This window comes from Onychostoma macrolepis, chromosome 20 (genome assembly GCF_012432095.1).
Source record: "Onychostoma macrolepis isolate SWU-2019 chromosome 20, ASM1243209v1, whole genome shotgun sequence".
Taxonomy (NCBI): Eukaryota; Metazoa; Chordata; class Actinopteri; order Cypriniformes; family Cyprinidae; genus Onychostoma; species Onychostoma macrolepis.
Window position 1 is genome coordinate 24,047,185 of NC_081174.1, and position 23,916 is coordinate 24,071,100.

The window sequence follows — 23,916 nt, forward strand, 5'->3', positions numbered from 1 at the left end:
TAATGTTAAATTAATACTTTCATTTATTTTTAACGTTATAATAAATATGATGATGATTATTATTATAGTATATATTTTTTAACTTTAAATAAAAATAAAAAGATGAAAGAATATTACACAACAAAATACACCTCCAAAAGATTACCTGAGGGCTTTTTTTTTTTTTTAACATTTAAAAAAAATCGAAGGGAGAGAATGGGAGGAGAGTGTGTATATTATTTTTGTACATGCATGTGACAATAAGGTGCTGTACTCTGCTTGACCACATTGATACCACCTCGTGGTCAGGCGGGATTACGCACAGATTTAAAAGCCTCTCTGGCGGCAGTGCTGGATAGGGGGCGGTAGTGAGCAAGCGAGGTCATAGGCGAGCGTTACAACATGGCGGCGACGGCAAACTGATATGTCAAAATACTTTAGCCCAAGAGTGTTGTGGAAATCAGCAAATTTCTGTACAGCACAACTGAATATTAGCGTTTTAATGTAAATCAGGATCGGACACATTGCATCTGGCTGGCGTCTGACTGCGGTGAGTCTTTGATTGTGTCGAGTGAGTTGGATTCGAACCCGCGTGAACCTTCTGCTGTGTGCTTGAAGGAAAGAGGGGACGATCAGCCTGAGCCACTGTTAAAACTCGTCAGTAAGGAGAAAAAGCCCATGTCTTTCCTGTGCTTTCCTACAGTACAAGCGAGTCTTTTGAGACTATTATGAAGTTGTGTTTTAGAAAAGACTGATCTTCATTAGGGACATTTCTCAACGTAGTAACGTTATATATTTATTTTAAAAACAGTTTTATGTTGAGTGGAAGCTTTCTTCAAAGTAATGTCAAATGCATTTATTTTTAATTATTTTGCTCGCAGGAGATTTAATTATTGTTTAACAAAACCGTAATCTCAATGTGCTGTCGCCAAGTCGCCTGTCATCGCTATTTTGCGCATGCGTGGATTTACTACTGAATAATTCTGGGATCACCAATAAAACTGTGTATGAGGTGATGATAACCCGAGCTTGGGATTTGGATATGTGTTTTTTGACTTTGTAATATCATGGAAACTTATATTATCTAGGAGAATCCATATATTTATGTGGCTTTGTGTGTAAAATCAACATTATTCTGTACTTATAGACTGTATTGGCAGCAGTTCTGTGGAAGAACGGGTATTAATGGCAGCTGCTGCCCTAAAGTTGGGTGAGCAGAAAGGTGAAAAAATGGGTTTGCCATGTGAAAAAGACAGAGATGAGCAACCAGCACAGAATAACCATGAGAGTAAAGAAGCGGTTCAGGATTCACGTGAAGTTCTTGACTCTTCAGAGTTGCAGAAGATGGAGCCAGAGATGCAAATGCCTGGTAAGTAACCAACTTTGTCGTTTTTACCTTTTTTTATATGTCTGTCCAATCAGAAATATATCTATTCCCACATCGTTCTTTGAAACTTTCTTAGTCAAGTCACCGTTATTTATATAGCACTTTTTACAATGCAGGACAAACACCTAGCTCTAAGGTTCCCCTAGGTGTGGATCAGGAAAACCCACTTAATACAGAGGAAACCCAAAAGAAGCAAGGACCAAAGGCAAAGACTCCCGCCAAAAGGAGAAGAAAGGAGATCATTCCACAGACTCCACCACAACATGACAGTTCAGCAGTCTCTGATACTTCTGAACTCACTTCTAGTGGTCGGCCCAAGAGGAGAGCTGCTAAAGTGTATGTTCTCCAGCTGTATGCAATTTCCCAAAATCCATGCTGCATGCTGTATGCAAAATGTACAATCACTTGCATTAAAACTGGTCATTATAAAGCAGTCACATGCAAAAAAATTAATAAAAAATGCTCTTTCGGTGTTAACATATGTTTGGGAGACATTACTATTATTCAGTTTCTAAATTACAATATTTATTATATCTACTGAAAGTAATGCATTGCAGTGAGTCATCTTTCTTCAGAATAATCAATGATCATATGACATGTTCTGATCAGAACTTGAACTCAGGTTGTTCCACAGATCAGGCAACAATCTTACCGTTGAGCTACTCACAAAGTGGCTTTTTTTAAAAGAAAAAAACAGATGGAAATCGAAAACTCAATCACTAAACAGTTTTGGCATTTTTACCCAGTAAAACTAAAAACTTGTTATATTTCATTAGGATGTGATTTGTTCTGATCAGCTGAAAATTTTATAATGATGTTGTTGTTAATAATCAAATTTTCTTGATTAGTGCTTTAGATTATCTCCACAACCTTGCCAAGGATCTTGGTGCTCCATCAGAATCCTCAATTAAAGAAACGTCCAAGTCTGGCGAAGCGGATGGCACTGACCAGAAAAAGAAAACTGCAAGGGGAAGGGGGACCAAAAGAAAAACTCCAGATTACGAAAGCGACTCGGATGGCGATGAGGACTTTTCCCCAGGAAAAGACGAAGAGGCCGAGAGCGAAGAAGAAGATTCAGAGCCAGACTTCAGCTTGAATGTAGAGCGCAGATTATCCAGACCATCCAGCAGACCACCCAGAGGAAATTATGTGAGTAGTTTATTATCAGATACTCATTAAACCTTTTGCACTGTTGGATGATTTTGACGTTAATTTCCATATCTGTGTTGTCTAATTTTTTAATTGTGTTTTGCTCAACAGCACTGTCTTCTTCCTAATGGATTGGCTAACAATGTCATGGAGCCCGTTTGGAACTGTTTTAGTAGGACCAAAAAATTGTAAGCCATCCACTTTTCAAAAGATGATGTAAAATTGAACGGTTCATAGTATCTGCATCACTTGTGTCTTAATAATGCTTGTCCTTCTTTCACCAAATGCTCTTGCTAGCCGGGATGAAAACTTTTCCCCCTGGGTATTTCCAGAGTGGATTCCTTCTGCAAAAGATTGGCATTTCCTGTCTAAGAGGTATTAGTGTAGCTAAATATTATTGATGGAATCTGAGAAATCTTAATTTTAACAGTCATTTTGTTTCAAATTAACAGTGAGGCTGAAAAATATTTACCCCAAGAGAAAGAATCTGCTTCTTTTACCTTTACACGGGAAAGCATCAAGGGACAGATCAAACTGCAAACAGTGAAGAGGTAAGATATCATTAGTCACACTGACCAGTTGGGTGCCAATAAGGAAATGAATGACACTGACAGTTGCTGTCATTGTCTCTTCTGGACAAATGTTTGTTACACAGTGTGATTGTTGCAGTTATTAATATATGAATTATAATTTCAGCTAGTACAGGGATTCCCAAACTTTTTTTTGTCCCTGTTGTCCTAAAATATTTACATGAAGTACTCACTGAGAGTTAATATTGGAATAATTTAACAAAACATTTGCATTCTTAATAATAAAATTCATGTTTCCCTGTAGTTCATAGTTATCTATTTCAACAAATTAAATATTTATAAAAATATAGTTTGTTTTGATTCTTTTTACTTTAAAATAATTGTAAAATTAATAATAATTAATAATATGCAGTTCATACCTCAGTTTGGGAAAAACTCCGCTAGTAGATTAACAACTTATCAGTTTTTATTTTTATTTTAAGTGCATTACTATTCAAAAGTTTGGGGTTGGCAAGATTTTTTAAATGTTTTTAAAATAAGTCTTTTATGCTCACCAAGGCTGCATTTATTTGATTAAAAAACACATTAAAAACAGTAATATTATAAATATATTTAAAAATGTTAAATGTGATTTACTCTAGTCTTCCATGTCACATGATCCTTCAGAAATCATTCTAATATGCTGATTTCTTGCTCAAGAAACTTCTTCTTCTTCTTCTTCTTATCAATGTTGAAAACAATTGCACTGCATAATATTTTTGTGGAAACTGATACAATTTTGTCAGGATTCTTAAATGAATGGAAAGTTCAAAAGAGCATTTATTTTAAATGGAAATCTGAATAATGCATAATAAAAAAAAGTACTGACCCTAAAATTTGAACAGTAGTGTGTGTCTACTCATATGTTATGGTGTATGCTAATCTGCAGGTTTGAATCATTGCCACATCATTCTGAGCGCTGGGATGCTCTGTTCTTTGTGGGGGGTCCTGTGCGGGCCTTGGAGTGGTGCCCATGTCCTGATGGGGCGGCAAAAAGACAGTATGCTGCCATCTACTGCCACAAAGGCATGGATGACGAACACAAAATCAATAAGCTGCACACAGGCCCTATCTTACTGCAGCTGTGGGACATCGGAGACCTTCAGTGCAAAAGCAGGTGACCCAGATAAGACACTTACAGATCGGCTTTAAGAGGAAATGTTGGGTTTTACAATAAATTGGTAATTTCTGACTTTATCCCACCACTTCAGGCCCTCAACTGCTCCTCATCTAGCATATGCTTTGGCAGTAGATGATGGATGTATCTGGAATATAAGGTGGTGTCCTGCGGGAGTGTGGGAGCTGCCCTCTACCAGCAGAAAGGTAAGAAATGACAAATGAATATTCATAAGGAGAAAATGGTACATTTTTAATAAACAACTGTACAAATGTTTTTTTTAAGTAGGGTACATTGGTGTAAATGTATTTTTGTTTTTCTCAGGCTCCACAGATGCCTAGATTAGGTCTTCTAGCAGCAGCTTTCTCTAATGGAACCATTGGTGTCTACAGTCTTCCACACCCAGAAGCCCTTGCAGCACACCATCAGAGTAAAGGTGAGGAGATGGTCATCTGCATAACCTGTGCTTCTTATTTCTTTACATTTACATTTATGCATTTAGCAGACGCTTTTATCCAAAGCGACTTACAGTGCATTCAGGGTATACATTTATCAGTATGTGTGTTCCCTGGGAATTGAACCCACGACCTTTTGTGCTGCTAACGCAATGCTCTACCACTGAGCCACAGGAACATTAGTGAGGTTACATTATTATTATTATTTTTTTTAGCATTCAGGTCCACTTGAAATGGTTGTTCCAAAGACATTCAAAGTTTAGTTTTTCATGACTATTTTCACACTCTCTGTCTCTTTGATACATGAGGCTGTTTTTTTTAGAACAGAGATGTCCAATCTTGCTCCTGGAAAGCCACCTTCCTGTAGAGTTTAGCTCCAATCCCAAACACACCTAAACCAGCTAATCTAGATGTTCGGGGTTACTTAATAATTACAGGCTGGTGTGTCGAAGCAGGGCTGGACCTGAAGTCTGTGGAATGGTAGCTCTGCAGGAGCAGGGTTGGAGATGCTTGCTCTGCTGGAATGTATGTGCAATGTGTTGGTCCTTCCAGAAGAGGGCAGCACAAGACAGAAGAGCCTCAAGCCAAGTCCTCTAATTTTCCCATTACCACTAAACAAACGCTAATCTATCTTGTATGATGTCTTTGCTTAATTTTCACAAATATTGGAAAACACAGTTTAAAACAGAACACACTGAATTGTTCAGAAGATTGATTAACTGCATTATTTATTTAATTGTTTATTTTTTATTTAGTAAGTATTATATAATAATAATTATTTAACATTTATTAAAATAATCATAATAATACTAATAATATATATATATATTTTTTTTTATTGAATGGAAAGATGAACTGGTCAAATCAAATGATTATAACAAGAACAATAATTAAAATGCATTCATTTAATAATAATAAGAAGGATTACAAACAATGATTAGTAATATGTAATGATTAGTAACTATTATTATTTCTATTATATAAATAAATATTATAATATACTTATTATATAGATAATAATATTATTATTACTATTAAATGAATAAATAAATTATAATTATTCTTGTTATAATGATTCGATTTAATTGATTCATTCATTCAATAATAGTAGTTGTTATTATTATTACTACTATTATATAACAATAGTTATTTATATAATAATAATAGTTTAAAATATTATTATATAATAATAGTAGTAATTTATATAATAGTTATTATTATTACTATAATTACTATTATTATTTAAATAATAACAGTAATAATAACTATTATTATTATTATTATTATTATTATTATAATTATTATTGAATGAATAGATGAATCAATTAAATCAAATCATTATAACAGCAAGAACAATTATCTTTATTATTATTATTATTATTATTATTATACCCTTTAAATCTACTTACAATATTAGTCAACCTTTAGTATTTTACAACAGGATTTCAAACAAATATTTTTTGAAGCTATTCAGGCACATAGATGTGGATGTGGGGATTTTAATTTATTTCATTGCACATCTCAAGGCCTCATGCTCTGATAAAATGGCCAGCGTAGGCTGATTGTCCCATGGGAGCTCATAATGGCCTCTCCTCAGGGAGTGCTGGGAACAGACTGATGACCTGCCATCCACCGCATCATTCCCTGTTTTCCTCTCTTATTTCATTCTCTTAAACACACATTATCTGTACTGTGTGTGTGTGTGTGTGTGTGTGTGTTTGTGTGTGTGTTTGCAAAAGATTCTCCTCCCTGGGCTTCTCATTCATCACGGTCACCGTGAGAGAGCTAGAAAAAAGCAGGGAGGGACTAGTGCTTATTTGAGTTTCACTGCCTTCAGCCGTTTGATTAGTGGCCCCCCTTTTCACAGCAGTGAAATGCTGCTTATCTACAGTTATACTGATCTCTCCTCCTAGCTGAGTCTGCTTTATGAGCTATTGACCGTTCTGCAAGCAAAAAGTGTATTTTTCCAATGACCATTCAAACATATCAGCGTATTCTGACTAAATTGGCAAGAAGCATGTAAATAGCAAGCGTTTTATTATATTATGCTGCTTTTGATGTTGCAGAATTCAGATTACTTACATTAAATGGGAATGCTAACGGCTAGCTTTTCTACAGTTATCACAGCACAGGCTTGGTTGAACTATAAAGAGCCTTCTGACAATCCTGAATGATGACCATAAGAGAGAGAGAGACAGTCTGTGTGTGTGTGTGTGTAGCATTCTCCATCTAGCACTGATCTGCTACTACTGTGTTTACTGACTGGATCCAGATGCCAGCCTTGGGTTAACATGATGAATGCACATTATAATTTAATTGATTGAGCATGGAGCCTACCAATCCATCATATCTCAAGAGCAGATAATATATTTATACTGAGTGATGTAGTGTACCGGTTAAAGATCAAAGCTGCAAATTGAAAGGTTGCAGGTTTGAACCCAGTAAGAAGCGAACCATTAACTTTTCCCATTGTACCACTGAAACCTAATTTGTAACTCGTGTAGCAGTCTTGTTTAAACATCATGGAAACATTGCTTTGTTGTGCCTAACAGCACCTATTACCTGCAGTAAAATCATTGTTTTACAATATAATACGCTATTTTAAGATACAGTAATGCAAAATTGTGGTTGCAATGTTCTTGGTTTGTTAATGTTATAGTCATAATTCTATAATACTAATTCATATAAATATAAATGAAATATTATTATCATATTTTTTAAAAATATTTTTAGATTATATAAATATTATTATAAATAAATATTAATATTAAAGTAAATACATTTTTGACTAAAATTTAATATTTGAAAAGCTTTTGAACAAAATGTAATTTTATAAAAATATAAATTTGATTTATTATTCAACATCCATTTAAAAGTTTAAGGTACAGTAAGGCCCCCCCCCCTTTTTTTAAAGATAATACTTTTATTCAGCATTACATTTACTGACAGTAACATAAAAGACATAATGCCAGAAAACCTTTCTATTTCAAATAAATGCTGTTCCTTTCAACTTTCTATTCCTGAAAAATTATCAAAAAAGCAGCATAAGTGCAACAAGTAATTTAAAATACAGCAAAAGTAATTTAAATATAATATTATTTGAACATATAATTAAATAAAAATCTATAATTTAAATAAAATAATAATTTCAATAAAATGTAATAACTTAATATTTGAATAAGGTGTAATTTAATAAAAAATAATCTTAAATATGTTTTGTCAAGAATGGTCATGGAAAACCTGGAAATATGATGGAATTAAACTGTGATTTCTTTTTATTTATTTTTTTTATTTTTTTAAATAATCCTGGACACTTTTAAATACATTGTCATTCACATCCCCATCCTCATAACACAGTATGAGTAATAAACTTTCCACTGCCCTTAATACACTAGCAAACAAGGGCCATTTCATTGCCATCCTCACTATTTATCATTCAGACATTCAGCTTTTGTACTAGATTTCTCTAGTTATTGAGTAGTGATACGGTCCATCCTTCTGGTCCCTCTGGGGCCCTCTGTGTGGTAGACTCAGGCCCTGCTCCAATAGAGATAAGAAACACAACCGCCCTCGTTCATTAATGAACCATCTCTTCTCTTCAGTGCTGCCAGTGTCTTATTCTCTCTGTTTGTAAGCTTCTAATTCATTGATCCTACTCTAAGCTTTAATGTTTTCCTAATTACACTTTCCTGAGGCCAGAAGGAGCTGTTCGGATGTAACAAATGCTTTGTTTAAAAATCTCTTTCTCTCAAAGGACTGAATCTGTTAGTGTCAATTTTTAGTGAAGTATTAAAAGGGGAATTTAAGAGAAAGAAAGCCTGGTTGAATGTTCGAGTTTTTTTTTTAATGATGCTGTATGACCTTTCAAATGCTATTCTTTCTCTTGCTACTCTTTGTATTCCCGTTGTATTCTCCTGATATTACCACAGAAATTGCTTCTCACACTCCGCCAGTTTAACATCTCCAGACTGGCCCTGGGATGGGCTCAGAAACCGTTTCCTGTTGACAGGCTGTTTGTGGTTCTTGCTGGACTCACTCTCCTGAAGTCTTTGGTCAGTGACCCGGCAACGAGCTCTGGCCAAGAACTCTTTCCACCCTCAGGGAACTAACCTTCATTACTGAGCGTACAATCTTTCTCACCGACCTCAGACCTGTTCTTTGGCTTTTATAGCATGTGTGTGGTGCAGAGAGTGTGTTAGAGAGAAATTGTGCATATAAATGACCATCTTTTTTTTTTTTTTTTTTTTTTTGGGGTTTATTGTCTTTTTTTATGGTCTTTGTTTTTTTTTATTTTGCTTTTGCTTTTAATTTTTTTTTACTTTTTTAATTTGTTTTAATTGATTTATTTAACTTTTTGTTTTTTTATTTAATTTTGTTTTATTGGTATTAGTTTTTTGTTTATGTATTTTTATTTAGTTTTTTAATACTTTTTATTTAGTTTTTATTGCGTTTATTTCGTTTTTTAAAGGTTTTTATTTATTAATTTATTTATTTTGTTAATATTTGTAAATGTAAAGGAATGTGGTTTTATTTTATTTTTTATTTTACTTTTTTTATCGTTTATTTTGCTTTTATTTGATGTTTTTGTTAATTTTTAATATTACTTTTAGTTGTCTTAATTTAGTTTTGCATTGCTTTTTTAGTTTGTTTTATTTAATTTAATTTAATGCTGTTTTATTGTAATTTAGTAGTTTGCTTATGTAGTTTTATTTTTTGTATTGCTTTTTATTTAGCTTTTATTTTGTTTTTGTTTAGACTTTATTTATTAATATTTTGTTAATATTTATTGTGCATATAAATGTAAAGGAACATTTGGTTTATATTTTGTTATTCAGCTTTTGTTTTTTTGTTTTACTTTTGCTTTGATTTTATCTTTTTGTTTGTTTTCCATATTTATTTGTTTAGTGATCTTTAATTTAGTTTTTTATTGCTATTTTTGTTTTAGTTGTCTTTGTTTAAAGGGCACCTATTATGCCCCTTTTTACAAGATGTAATATTGGTCTTGGGTGTCCCCAGAATGTGTCTGTGAAGTTTCAGGCCAAAATACCTCACAGATCATTTATTATAACAGCTGGAAAATGTCATTTTGGGGTGTGTCTAAAAAAGAGCTGATTTGGAGTGTATGGCTTTAAATGCAAATGAGCTGCATATTCCCGCCCCGTCTCCAGAAGAGTGCGTCGCGTATACGTCTCTCTGCATTACATATCTATAGCAATAAACAGTCGGTATAAGCAACATAACTGAGAGCAAGAGAACCGGTGTTTGGCCGTACATATGGGAAGCCAAATGCACTGAAAGTGGAACAAAACAGTGCGATGTTACAGAGCTCGCGCTGCGCTGACCTGTCATTGCCGCGCTACCGAACGAATCTCGCACTACGAACGGTGCAAACTAATCTCAAAAACACGGCGCTGATCAGTTAAAAATACTTAATGTACGCACACAAATATGGTTAAAACGCTAAGCACTATAATGACATGACATTCACAAAGGAGTCTGGAGTGATACATGTATTTATGTAGATTTTGAGGCGCATTACCTTGAAAGATGAAAGTAATCCACAGCGTCCTCAGTAGCTCGGATGTTGGGAGAAAATGAAGACACTTATGTTCAGTCTTGCATCCAAGCACAGAGCACCGGGATTGCTTGCGAGACATTGTTGATGTTACAGCTGCTCGAAAATGAAAGACAGTGTAACCGCTGAGAGCGGAAACTATAGCAACACAGGGCTGTCAATCAGCCACTGTGGCCCGGCCCTCCGAAATGTGACGTCACACTGCGGTGAGAGTCAAAACAGCAGGCCTAGTGAGACTGACTTTGTTTAAAGCGGATTAAAAAATGAGAAGTGAATGGATTTTTATTATTGTTGGGTGGTTGTGTTCACACACTGCCAACACACATTTATGTCCAAACACCATTTAAAAGTGGATTTTGCTTAATAGGTGCCCTTTAATTTTTTCTTTAGGTTTTTGTTCATTTATATTTTCTTCTAATTTCATGCAAATCACTGTATTGTATTCACTGATTCAAATCATTGCATTAATTTGAACATTTTCTTACTGTAGATTGATTATTGGTTTGTTTATTGATCGAAAAGGTCCCACAGTAGCAATTATACAACATGTTTCAAAAGGCTAGTGATAAAACAGTTAACCACATTCCCACTTCCCATTATGTTCTCAGGTCTGGAGGTTTTATGGTAGATAATTATAAATAGGTTTTCTCTGAAGTGAAAGTGTCTCCGGTAAAAAAGTGACGAGAGCGACGCAGACTCCTCCCTTCTCAATGGAGATAATTTACTGGCTTGTTTTCATCAGACAAGGATCTATAATTGAAATGACAAAAAAGATGCATCGCTACACAGTTGTTAGTGTTTAAGGCTATGAATTTCAGCCGAATACCTGACACCCATTTCCTCCAGGCCTGTCAATCAAAAAGACCTTAGTCAGCCCAGAGAAAGGGCCCCTGGTCAGGGCTGTCTGCCACGCTGCCAGAATGAGTGGATCAGAAGTGCGATGCTTTATCGATCCGATCGACCCTTCACCGCTCTGTACGGCTCCGACCTAAAGCCGCGCGGCTATATATCACTTTTGCACACTCATACACACATAGTGTCTGTCCAAAGTCTCTCACACTTTCATACACGTGACTCTATTCACCACCTCTAGCACTTCACTTTTGTTTTATATTGTTGGTTTATTGAGAATATGCATCCCTGTTTAAAGCACAGCCACTACAGCCATACAGATAAACACAGACATCTGATTCAAACTTCCAGATTTTGCAGTGTTTGTAGTACTGATTGTGTTAAATTTGTTTTAATTAGAGAAATCTGTTAGTTCTAATCTATTCAGTAATGTGCTGTTACTCATTTTGCATGTACATAAAAAAAGTCTTACTAGCAATAGTAGCAAAAACAGCCCATTTAATTATAATGGTCCAAGAGAGAGAGAGAGTGGAAAATGGTCATAAGCTAAATCATGACTCTGTTTGATGCACACAAAAAAATTAAGGTATTAGATAGAATGTACTGTGTATGACCCCTTTAAATGATGACATTAAGCTAAACTGCTGCTTATTTACCCTTTACTTTATTTCAAATAAGCACATGTCATTTGATCCTTGTTCCTTTGATTGTTTTTCTTGATAAATACAGTCGTGTGTTGACTAGTAATGCTCATATCTATAAGTGCACAGCATTGAACACGTTTATGTGTTTTCCAATAGGAGAAACCAGCCAAGCACCGCTGATATGCCGGGTAGGTCAATATCCACTCTGCTAGCATGCCTCGTATTCTCACAGATAAGACCTCAGTCTTTGTTTCAATAAATTACATATTACACGTTCACTGCATTAGACCTAAAGCATCTGACTTGAATTGCAAGAGATCATTGGAATGTTTGCTTGAATCTGACGTGTAATTTTCACTGTAGCTCAATTTCACAGTTGAGGTGACTTTTCACTAAAACTGTTCTCAGTATGGCTCCTCTGGGCTGTTTTATGGGCTGTCTACGTAACATTTTTACACATCCAAGAGATGATCTTTTGGAAATTAGCTGTCATGGTAGAAGGGGCTTCTCAAACGAAATGTTAAGCGCAGAGATGAGGATTAATGCAGACCTTTTTTTGGATAATGCCAGAACGAAACTTAATTAATGAATGAATTAATTATATATAGCTATTGACTACTGAGCAAATGTTAAATTGTGATTATCATGAAAACCTTTATTATTAATTATTTATTAATATTAATTACATACTATAAATGGTGCATATAGATTGAAAGATTATATAAATTTATGCAATTTATATATATTTTCTTAAATATAATTCTTTATCTTTTCAGATGTAAGTTCTAGTGAGTTTTATTGTGAAGTGTTTTTGCAGGTGAAGAAGGTTCTGACTTTGAAGATGGGCTCCAACCAGGCGGATCATAAAGGTCAAAGTGGTCTGTGTTTTGCTATGGATTGGCTCCAAGTCAAACCACATAACCTCTTGGCTGCTGGCTTCTATGATGGTGATTTCATATGTTTTGTCTATAGGCCTCTATGTTCTTCTAAACAGAATTGCTAATTGTAAATAGATTGGTTTATATGCATATTGCAATCACTTCACTTTCTTTTCCAGGTATGGTTGGTTTATGGGATCTTTTTAGTAAGTCTACACTACTGAAAGTCAAGTCTCCAGATGGAGGTGTGTATCTCTACCCTTACCACTGTTTCTATGCTCATGACGAAAACATCCGGACCCTGTGCTGGTGCAAAGCCTCAAGGTGAGAACCATCAGTCTAGCATCATACGGTACTATGTCAGATTAGACAAGACTACTTTACTTTTTTTTTTTTTTTTGATTGGGATTAAAGATTTCTATTTTAAATATATGATCTTCTTCTGAACTTTCTGTTTATGAAAGAATCCTGGAACAAAAATATTGAGCAGAATAACTGCTTTCAACATTCATAATAAGAAGAAATGTTCTTCAGCACCAAATCAGCATATTAGAGTGATTTCTGAAGGATCATGTGGCACTAAAGACTGAAGTAATGCTAAAAATTCTGCTTTACTGTCACTGGAATAAATTATATATTCAAGTAGAAAGCAGATTTTGATAATATGTCACAATATTACTGTTTTTATCAAAAACAATGCAGCCTGATGAGCATAAGAGACCTATTTCAAAAACATTTAAAATTGTAGTTATTTGGAACTTTTAAACAGAAGTGTACATTTGTTAAAGGAGATTCTTGATCTTAACTGAATATAAACTGTGAAAATATTTCATGCTAACACCTTTTGTTATGCCTGATATATTTGATTGTAGTGTACAGTATCATTAATTTCATTGGTATTCGTAGTGTATTTAAATCTTCTTGTATGACATTAGCTCTATGATATTCATGCTATGATACAGCACACCCATGGAGTTTTCTCATTTAGTAACAGAGAAGCAGTCTAGATCAAATACATTACCATTCCAATCATGTGTTGTTTCAGCATCAGTAGTTTCAGCAGCCCGCTCTTAGCACTTACACTTAAAGCACTGTGACCTTATAAGAGACTCTTGTAAGTGGCATTAGAGAAGTTCATTTGGAAAATGACACCCTATCCCACTCACCATAGGGGACTAGTGAAATCAAGTGGAGATGTTTTTGTGTTTGGAAATTTTTTTTTCTTGTTCTTTAGACGCAAAATGTAGAATTCAAATATATCTCAACCTCAGAAAAAGCAGAACAGTCTCTGTGTGTTATTGCTCTGAAGGATTGCAATTTGTACGCATGTAGCAAATTTCAAGCATTCAAGCAGAGGGTTTGCAGGGGGATCAGCTGGCTCTTCTGCCCATTTACTGTCCAGATGTGAGAAGTACAGACACTGAATTGACATAATTTCCTCCCAGATTGCATCGTATACTAATCTCAATGACAGGACACTAGCTCACAGCAGCTTTGGTCCCTCTTTTCTGGGGGGGATGGTGTAGCGTAGTGGTAACTAGAAGCTTGCTAGTTTGATCTTAACTACAACTCAGCTCAAAGCATTGTTAAATGTTTAAAAAAAAAAAAACAGACAACATCCATTTTCATAGCTGCACAAACATTATGGGAATGTTATTTTTGAATGTTCTCTAAAATACTGATTTATCTGCAGTTGTGATGAGGTATGAAAAAAGCATGAATTACAGTACATAATGTTTTTATCTGCTATTGTTGTGTGCTGTTGTTGACAGTAACTTGTTGGTGACAGTCGGGGATGACCGCATGGCAAAAATGTGGGACGTGAGAAAAACCTACATGCCTCTTTTGGCAGTAAAGCGCTGCTTGTCCCCTGAAGTTTACTGGCCCCTCTTTTGGAGCGGCATCCTGATGGCTCAAGAGTGTTGCTTTGCTACGTTAGTCTATATGATATTTTGAAGTTTTATTCAGTCAACATGTTTATATTTTTATTAAATGATCGTTTGCACTGTGTAGGTTTGGACAACATGGGGTTCACTATTTTGATTCAGGTTACCTTGGAATCAAGCCTTACTTTGTGTGTCCTAGAAAAGCTACTATTTGGGTATGTAGACATTTCATAACATCTCTACATGGTTTAGTATTGACAAAATGGTTTAATAATGACAAAACGACTTTTTTCAGAGCCTTTCAATGTCTGATTGGATAAATACTTTTGCCGTTGTGGACAATGGAGGAGATTGTTTATTTAGTTTGCTTCCTGAAATGGACATCGACCCCAGCACTATTAGACGACGGAGATATGTACGTTTCTTTATCGCTATCTGAATTCCCACATACGCAAACCTTGAATTAACATTGACTATTTTGCTTAACCCATGTAGTCAGTGTACAGGACTGACATGGTCCAGTTTCAACCCGGTCAGAGGCTTGGAGATAAAGAACAGGAAGAGGAGGAAGTGGAAAATGCTGCAAGTAATCCTAGGAAGGAGCCACTGAGTTACAAAGGAGCAATCAGAAAGTACTATCTCCACTTTCATGACTTGGACCTGGTGAGAAACTCAAAAAGATGACTTTTAAATGACTTTTGTGCAGTCATTGTTTAATTTTATCATTGTCGAGCAGTTTTCTTCATGACAAGTTCTCTGTGCTTAGGAAATGATGTAGGAAATCAGATTTTGAGAGCACTGATCTTTTGTTGCCACATAATCACCTTTCATTTTTACCAGAGCTCTGCACAAAATAATAATAAATGTAAAAATCTTTTTAAAAAGTAATGTGGTGCACTGCAAACATTATCAGGCAGGCAGGCTTATGAATATTAATTATATAATGCATTTGGCAGACAAACTTTATCCAAAGCAACTTACACTGCATTCAAGGCACATGTTTACATTTTGGCAGTTCTTGTTTTCCCTGGGAATCATGCTATTGTCATGCTATAAAGTTTGAGCTGCTGATTTGTTGAAAAGCGGGCTGGCGCTAGCCATATTAGGGTTACTTGGAGGTGTCGTTTTATATGACTTTGCACTTGAAGAGATGGTTCACCCAAAAATTTAAATTCTGTCATCGTTTACTCACCCTCATGCCATTCCAAACCCATAGCCTTTGGTTAATCGTCAAACCACAAATTAAGATATTTTTAATTAAACCTGAGTGGTTTCTGTTTGTCCATTGAAATACCAGATCTTAAAAGAATCCAAAAAGTTTATAAAGGCTTGTAAAAAGAATCCATATGAAGCGTGCCATGTAATCCAAGTCTTCTGAAAGATATGATTGCTTTATATGATTTAAGCTTTTAACACAAACACATATACATCTCATATGGGATACACAAAAAACAATGACATTTGTAAACAAACTTCTATTTACATTATGTGCAAGTATTTGTGTCAATCATTATTTAGATGTAAATTAAATCCTAAAATAAATCTGTTCATCATATAGAGTGACTATCTCTTCACAAGACTTAGATTAAACCATCTGATTCAAATAAATTAGTTTTGACACCTTTTTGGATCTTTTTTTGGTTATTTTAGTTTTATTTACTTAGACTTTCAGAAACCTCTCAGGTGTCATTAAAAATATAATAATTTGTGTTTAGAAGATGAACCAAAGGGTTAGATTGACATGAGGGTAAGTACATCATGACAGAATTTTCATTTTTGGTTGAACTCTCCCTTTAAAGGGATACTCCACCCCAAAATGAAAGTTTTGTCATTAATCACTTACCACCATGTCGTTCCAAACCCTTAAAGCTTCGTTCGTCCTCAGAACAAAATGTAAGATATTTTGGATGAAAACCGGGAGGTTTGCGACTGTCCCATTGACTGCCAAGTAAATTACACTGTCAAGGCACAGAAAAGTATGAAAAACATCGCCAAAATAGTCCATCTGCCATCAGTGGTTCAATCTGAATTTTATGAAGCGACGAGAATACTTTTTGTACGCAAATAAAATAAAAATAACGATATTTATTCAACAATTCGTCTCCTCTCTGTCTCAGCGTAGTGCCATTTTGGAGAGCATCCGATGGACACAAAGTGCATACGCTATTCTCTGTCATCAGTAACGCATGGATACGTATTGTACGTTTATTTACGCTTTGATTTGAACGGAAACAGCGTATCCATGTGTTAGTAATGACAGAGAATAACATACGCACTTTGCGTCCATTGGATGCTCTCCAAAATGGCGATACGCTGACACAGAGAGGAGACGAATTGTTGAATAAATATTGTTATTTTTATTTTATTTGCGTACAAAAAGTATTCTCGTCGCTTCATAAAATTCAGATTGAACAACTGATGGCAGATGGACTATTTTGTCTATGTTTTTCATACTTTTCTGTGCCTTGACAGTGTCATTTACTTGGCAGTCAATGGGACAGTCACAAACCTCCCGGTTTTCATCCAAAATATCTTAAATTGTGTTCTGAAGACGAACGAAACTTTTACGGGTTTGGAACGACATGGGGGTAAGAGATTAATGACAAAATTTTCGTATCCCTTTAATACTCAACAACAATGGGTGTAAATTGCTAGAAGTGGGAGGGACGTGTTATAATGGTTGGTTCGCCCCTGATTTTCTGAATGTTTTTGTGTGTACAACATTGACTTGTATGTATGTGTTTGCAAGACAATGTAAAAATCCATTAGTGGCCTCATTAATGTGTGAATATGATAGCGGTAGTGTGTGTATAAGCTGTGTGTGATAGCGACTGTGTACTGCAGCCTATTGCACAGATCATTACACTCGGACTGTGCAGGTGCCGTGGCCGGATTGGATTTATTGGCTTAGTTATTTTCCCAGCACACCTGAGCGAGTGGAGAGTCTGCATGTTAGCATAGTGGCACCCCTCTCTTTCGTATCCCCATGAGACTCATCCTGCATCAGATGTGTTATATGTTGATTAAGTTCTGCACCCTTCATTAATTTAAAGTCATGCCCGCCTGGAGGCCTACCCCCCATCACAGAGATGCTCCATCTGTTCTTCTGTCTCACGCTCCAGCGCTCCACCCCCATCCGTCCATCCATCCACGGCACACTGCACATGTCCACTTTGAGGCCAGGGCTGTGATTCTCTAAAGCATTGTGAGTTAAGTTGATCATAGAAAACATTGGTGCCAGTGGTGCTACGATCTACTTAAGCTTACGATTCTTTTGGGAAACGGAGCCATTTGAGTTGTGCTAATTGAACTCTCCTCAGTCATCCCTGCACACACACATTAAAAGAACAATAGTCTGAATGATACCACTGGACTGTGACCACTGTTGGATTATCTGCTGTATTTGGTTCTTTTTCAGTACATTAATTGTAGAGCAAGACACTAGCAATGCCAAGGGTATGGGTTCGATTGTCAGGAAATGAGAACGGTCACTGATGAACATACTAAATACTTTAGTCACTAAAGTATTAAGAGGGGGTGGGGGGGGGAATTGTTAAATTGTACTTATTTTGTCTTCTGGGAAATATGTAAGGATATTTTGTAGCTCCTGAAGGGCAGAACTAAATTTAAAAAAGAAAAGAAAAAGATACTTACTTAATTCTGTTCAAAAGTTTTCACCCCCATAGTGAATTGTGTTTCCTTCTGGGGCCTCTATCATCCAAGTAATGGCACACCGTATTAATAATCAAGCGTATGTATAATTTTAAATGGGGTCATTTCTGTAAAATCAGCTATTATAGACATCATACATATAGACATCTTTTGTTAAATATCTTTAATCAGGACCGTACTAAACATGGTGTTTATGGCATGTTATGATATGTATACACTACCAATCAAAAGTTTTTGAATAAAGTTTTTGAACTCACCAAGCCTGCATTTATTTGATCCAAAATACAGCAAAAGCAGTCATTTTGTGAAAAATGTTTCAAAATCTTACTGTTTTTGCTCTACTTTAGATCAAATACAAAAACTTTTGACTTGTAGTGTATAGCAAATTTATTTACATATTGTGATTTTGGATTAGTTTTAGACTGAATATTAACATTATAATGTTAAAATATTATAACCGGTCATTTATTGTTAATCTGCCATATGAAAATAATTGTGTTATCTAGAATTTTAATATTGGTGTATTAATTGATTGTGTTGATCTAGCTTTGTGTGAGGAAGTGACAGAACCTTAAGTCATTATTTTTAAGTCTTATACTGTAATAGTAACTTCATTTCTAGAATGCACTTGTCACTCTTTCATAAAAAGAAAGATTTTCATGAAAGACACCCATATTTAGCTCCAATCAAGTATGACAGTCTTTTTTCTGTTGCTTTGTGAACAGTGATGCAGTGTAATGTGCAATAGTAAATCAAACTGCGAGATGATAGATTGAAACTAGATGCGCTGGGTTTCAGTAGTGATCTAATTATGATATTGTGACATGGATTGTAATGTGAAGTTGTCGATGATACCCACAATCAAAGCGTGGGAACAGTAAAGTTATGCCTACTTATCTAGTGCTTGCTTCATTCTGGAGCGGGTATTCACACCTTGTTTTTCGTTTGTTTGATTTTCTTTTTTTTTCTCTCAGGGTAACTTTGCTAAGAGTGAAAATCGGGCCATGATGAAGCACCTGCACCAGCATGAGATCAAAGGTGTTGCTAAAGTGGACCAGATGCCATTGAGCGCGCTCTACAAGGTAAGATTGCATTTATCTCTATACAGCAGTTTACAAGCCCAGGTGAGGCCCTCACTGACAACTGCAGCACCCTATCAGTGTAGTAGAGCTGTGAAATAACCTGAAAATCTGCATGCCAGCTGCATCTGATTCTTGTTTTGCGTCAGGATAACATCTGAAATCCGAGGAGAATTTTTAGTAGTTTTTGACCACATACTAGACCAGGGGTGCCCAATCCTGCTCCTGGTGATCGACTGTCCTGCAAAGTTCAGCTCCAACTCTAATCAAACACACCTGAAGCAACTAATTAAGGTCTCCAGGATCGCTTGAAACTTAAAGGCAGGTGTGTTTGATTAGAGTTGGAGCTGAACTTTGCAGGACAGTCGATCGCCAGGAGCAGGATTGGGCACCCCTGTACTAGACCATGGGAATCTGCCAAAGACCAATCAAAATCAAGTATTCAAGAGAGCTGTGTAAAAAAATCTGATGTATACTTTCACCATGTAATATAGACCCTTTTTGCGCCGACGTCACGATTACGTCTGGAGGCAAAACAAAGGGAAAACTGGAGGCGGCCCATTCAAACCAGCGCAGATTTGGCTACACAAGGAGCTTAAAATATCATCTTGTTGTGATGTTGGATGCAAGAATCTATGTAGTACAGGCTCCAATTTTAAATTTTAACGCATACCTGCTGACACTGCCAGACAAAAAAAACGACGACAGCTGTGGTTAAACGAGATAAAACGAGCGGACTGGACAGAGACTATCGTCAAAAATGCTGCGTTTGCAGCGCACACTTATCAGAAAAGGTTAAATAAAGTATTGTCTTTTGTTGTTATGGATTATGCTTTGTGTTACGTGTCTAAAGATTTCTTATGCATCTCACAACTATGAAATAATGTCTGTGTGCATGTGTGTAAAACAACAAACTGACGATTTATATGCTTATTCATCTGTAATATACATTGTTGTGATTGATAGTGGCTGGACTTTCTAAGAACTTAGTAAGACAGAATAATCAAACACAAAGTTCAAAATTAATTTCTGGAATTTTTATTTCTAGAAACTATTCACATCTTCCTTTAAATTTACTGTATGTAAAGTATTGTAAACTTAACTTACATAATTTACAGGATGTATATACTTTAAAATAACTATTTGGCCATGATACATACATCTTCAAATAATATATCCATCACATTGAATGTTTAACTTACTTTTTGTATTTTGGCCCGGTTCACTCTCATGTAACGTTAGCTGTAAAAATAGCCTGGTGAAGTTGAAATATATGTACATCTTCATGACTAGATAGACACAGGTGAGTTTCTCTTTACTACTCGTTAGGTTTCTCTAACGTTATATGCGACTCGAGTCACTCAGTCGGAGGTAATCCTGTCAGATCGTCCATCCATGAGCATAGGGTCGGCCAATCTGACTTTGTCCATTAAAGTTAACTTATTTAAATAACAATAATGTTCCTGCACAGTGAGTGACCTTACATATGCAGGTAAAATCGGATTTTCTCCAGCCATTGTTAAAAAAACAAGCTAACAAACTTCATAGCTAGCGTGTATCTTTCTGCCTCCAGCCAAGCCCCGCCCACAGAAAAACGTCACAATGTTTACTAACAGAAAAAGGGTCTATAAGATTCTGGTTCTAAATATGTTCCCCAAAAGGTGATCTATCAACAATCACCTTGTGTAGACTGAACCTGTATAAGCTGTATTGTTACTGGTTTTAGATAAGCTAGAGTTGTGTGTAGCAGAGTCAGTGCACTGCTGTATTTACACAGGCCAGTGAAAGAGAGGGTGGTTTGCTGAGAGTTAAGCAAGAAGATGGACGGAAGCTAATGGCCTGTAAAATTAGGAAAATGTCACTCTGGATCTAGAGTGGATGATGGGAGGAGAGTAGGAAAGCAGCCTGTGTAGATTGAGAAGGTGAATTTTTCTGAATAAGACACAATAAGGAATAGATGTAATGATTAGTTATTTCTCTGTATAAAGTAAATTTGTTGTTCCTGTGCTGCAAAATTCTACTAGAAATTCAGTTTTGATTAGATTTAATTGTCCTCATAATGTTATGCTGATATAATTTGTAAAATATGAAAAATGTTATTTTATATATATATACATACATATACATACGTGCTGTCAAATTGATTAATGCAATTAATCGTTTCCAAAAAATAAAAGTTTGTGTTGACACGATATGTGTACTGTGTATATTTATATGTAAATATAAATACACACATATTTAAGAAATAATTGTGTGTATATATATACATATTTTACATATGCATATTTGGTACATGTGTTATAATATATATATATATATATATATATATATATATATATATTAAAATATACATGTTCATGTGTATATTTATATATACACATGTATACACATCATATGGATAGTTTAATCATTAAAATGATAGGCTGTTTTAAATTTTTATTCTTTTGTTTTTAAATTATTCTTTCTTTATCTATTTTGTTGTAAAATGCCATGTAAGATATATCTAAAAGTTTGAAGATCAAACTTTCATTCAAAAACATCATTTCAGAAAGGAGAATTGTGGTCAAGGAAGAAGTTACAGGCAGAACTAGATGTCTTCCAGCAGCAGACTTGTTTATTGTTGAGCAGAGCCACATGCACAGAATGATTAGAGCTGTGCTGAAATGCTTTATTGCTTGCTGTATAGTCCAGTGACCCACAGAGGACATGCAGGAACAAAGGGTTAATCAGACCTTTGTAATTACTAATTAATCTGAGTAGAGGTTCAGACCATATATACACACACACACAGGGGCCAAAATTAACATTAATCAAGTGCCAAATGCAAGCTACTCGCCAATTAAGTGAAGTGAATGATTCAAATCAATGAATCAAACTATCTACTTTTATACTCTCTCAGGTCCGTTTTAACCCAAACATGGATGCGTACAACTGGATCCTGTCGGCCGGGCAGTCGGGTTTGGTGCGTGTGAACTGTGCACGTGGACTGAGCTGCTCCGTGATGCTCAAGGAGTTGCGTGAAGCTCAAGCCCAGTTCAGCGCCATGTTCCAGTCTCAGGAGCCCGATGACTCTGCAACAGCTGTCCGTCACAGCACAGCGGATACAGTACAAGTGAACTAGACTCCACCCCCACAGCCTCTCAGCTCTATCCTGAAATGGACTGTGCTGTCATAATAGGCTGAGACTGTCATTTTTAGAAAACTGATGACACACTTTTTATACTTAACTTATATTGAAAGAAGGAAAACTATTTTGATACAAGCCTCTGTATGTTCCTGGTTTTATATTTTTGTGCGTTTTGTTTTATTAGTATTAGTGCTGTACTGAGAGGAAAACCTTTTGAACTTCTTTGCACCATTGTGAAGCTCAGACAGAATGTCTGTTTGTGTTGTTTTTAGTTTAGTATCTTTATCTTAATGCATTGTACTTTCCAAAGTATGTGTGGAGAATGAAATCATCAGCACTTATGTCTGTGTCATTTACGGGGAGCGTTATTCTCGGTTTCCTCTTGTTCCAGTTCAGTGCTATATAATGATAAAACGTATCCATCTTGACATTTAGTGAGAAAACATTTGATTGGATCTGTTCATTTAGCTATCGTATCGAGATCTGTTTTTTTCCTTTAGCTCTAGCTGCTTAAATGTTCATTTTAAAGGAACAGTAACACAAAGATTAAACATCATCACCCATGTCGTTTCAGACCTGAGTTTATTTCTTCTGTGGAACATGAAAACAATTGTTTTTCCATTCTATATGTAAATTCTTGTCCTTCACTGTCCTCATCTACATATATTCAAATATCAGGCCTTTAGATAGTATGTTAGTTCTGTTGTCAATGCAAGTTGACCAATCATGGACAATTACATGTCCAATCACAGTGCAGCGTTGCAAATATGATGAGAAGATTATATGTAACCTAAATCTGGGCCTGTTTTATGTTCCGTTAGAACAAGCAATACTTCATTGTTTTGATTTGTTTTCTGAAATTTTGGTAATTTGAAGCTTTGGAGCCTAGATTTTCACTTTCTTAATATGGAAAAGAGTGGCCGTTACATTCGTGAACATGTCTCCTTTTGTGCTCCACAGAAGGTATAAAATCATACAGGTATGGAAAGACATGAGGGTAAGTAGTCAAAATGCTCATTTTTGGCAGCACGATTCCTTTAATTCTGTATCTTGAGCTTTCTTGTACATTATTGTTATTCCTACCTATTTCAAGTCTTTATTACCTCTTTTACATTCTTCTTACTCAGGTCTAGCCAAATTTGTAAGGGCAACATGGAGTTAATATTGTCCCTGAACCAATAGCATTCTGATGTTAAGATCCGATGCAACTTGATACCCGCCTCATAATTCATGACCTCAATTTTGTCTGAGTGAATGTAATTGACTCCAGTGATGAGAATCTGGAAAGGTGTCAGCCAGATTAATGCTGCTGTGGTCTGTCAGATAAGATTAAATAAGAAAGCTTATTATTATGGATTTCAATTTAGAGTGTTAATTTAAATATCTCAATCTGACTGTGAGGCTCAAGATATGGTTAGTAGTTTTGGGCTGTTTTAACAGTAAATATTCATACTTTGTAAATTATATTTCTTTTGTACTGTTTACTGAATTGTTAAAGGGTACAGAAAAGTGTATTTGTATTGTTTCATCATTTTAGATAAAATTGC

At 35.5% G+C, this 23,916-nt stretch overlaps 1 protein-coding gene across 1 annotated transcript; it reads left to right on the forward strand.

Moving 5' to 3' along the window:
- Window positions 1–323: 323 nt before the first annotated feature.
- gtf3c2 (general transcription factor IIIC, polypeptide 2, beta) lies at window positions 324–23,881 on the forward strand. Its single transcript, XM_058755095.1, has 19 exons — window positions 324–529; window positions 1,127–1,348; window positions 1,483–1,702; window positions 2,215–2,515; window positions 2,627–2,703; window positions 2,813–2,890; window positions 2,968–3,066; window positions 3,974–4,201; window positions 4,296–4,407; window positions 4,526–4,637; window positions 11,884–11,915; window positions 12,545–12,674; window positions 12,785–12,929; window positions 14,378–14,539; window positions 14,619–14,706; window positions 14,787–14,906; window positions 14,987–15,154; window positions 19,138–19,245; window positions 22,142–23,881. Exons 2-19 carry the CDS (start codon window positions 1,165–1,167, stop codon window positions 22,361–22,363), a joined length of 2,586 nt encoding a protein of 861 aa, XP_058611078.1. The 5' UTR covers window positions 324–529; window positions 1,127–1,164; the 3' UTR covers window positions 22,364–23,881.
- The last annotated feature ends 35 nt before the right edge of the window (window positions 23,882–23,916 follow it).

Bases quoted from the DNA above. Each gene is read 5' to 3' on its own strand.
- gtf3c2 (XM_058755095.1), top strand. From the start codon at position 1,165: ATGGCAGCTGCTGCCCTAAAGTTGGGTGAGCAGAAAGGTGAAAAAATG. The intron at 2,516-2,626 runs GTGAGTAGTTTA...TTTGCTCAACAG, and splicing joins GACCACCCAGAGGAAATTAT to CACTGTCTTCTTCCTAATGG. The intron at 4,202-4,295 runs GTGACCCAGATA...CCACCACTTCAG, and splicing joins GACCTTCAGTGCAAAAGCAG to GCCCTCAACTGCTCCTCATC.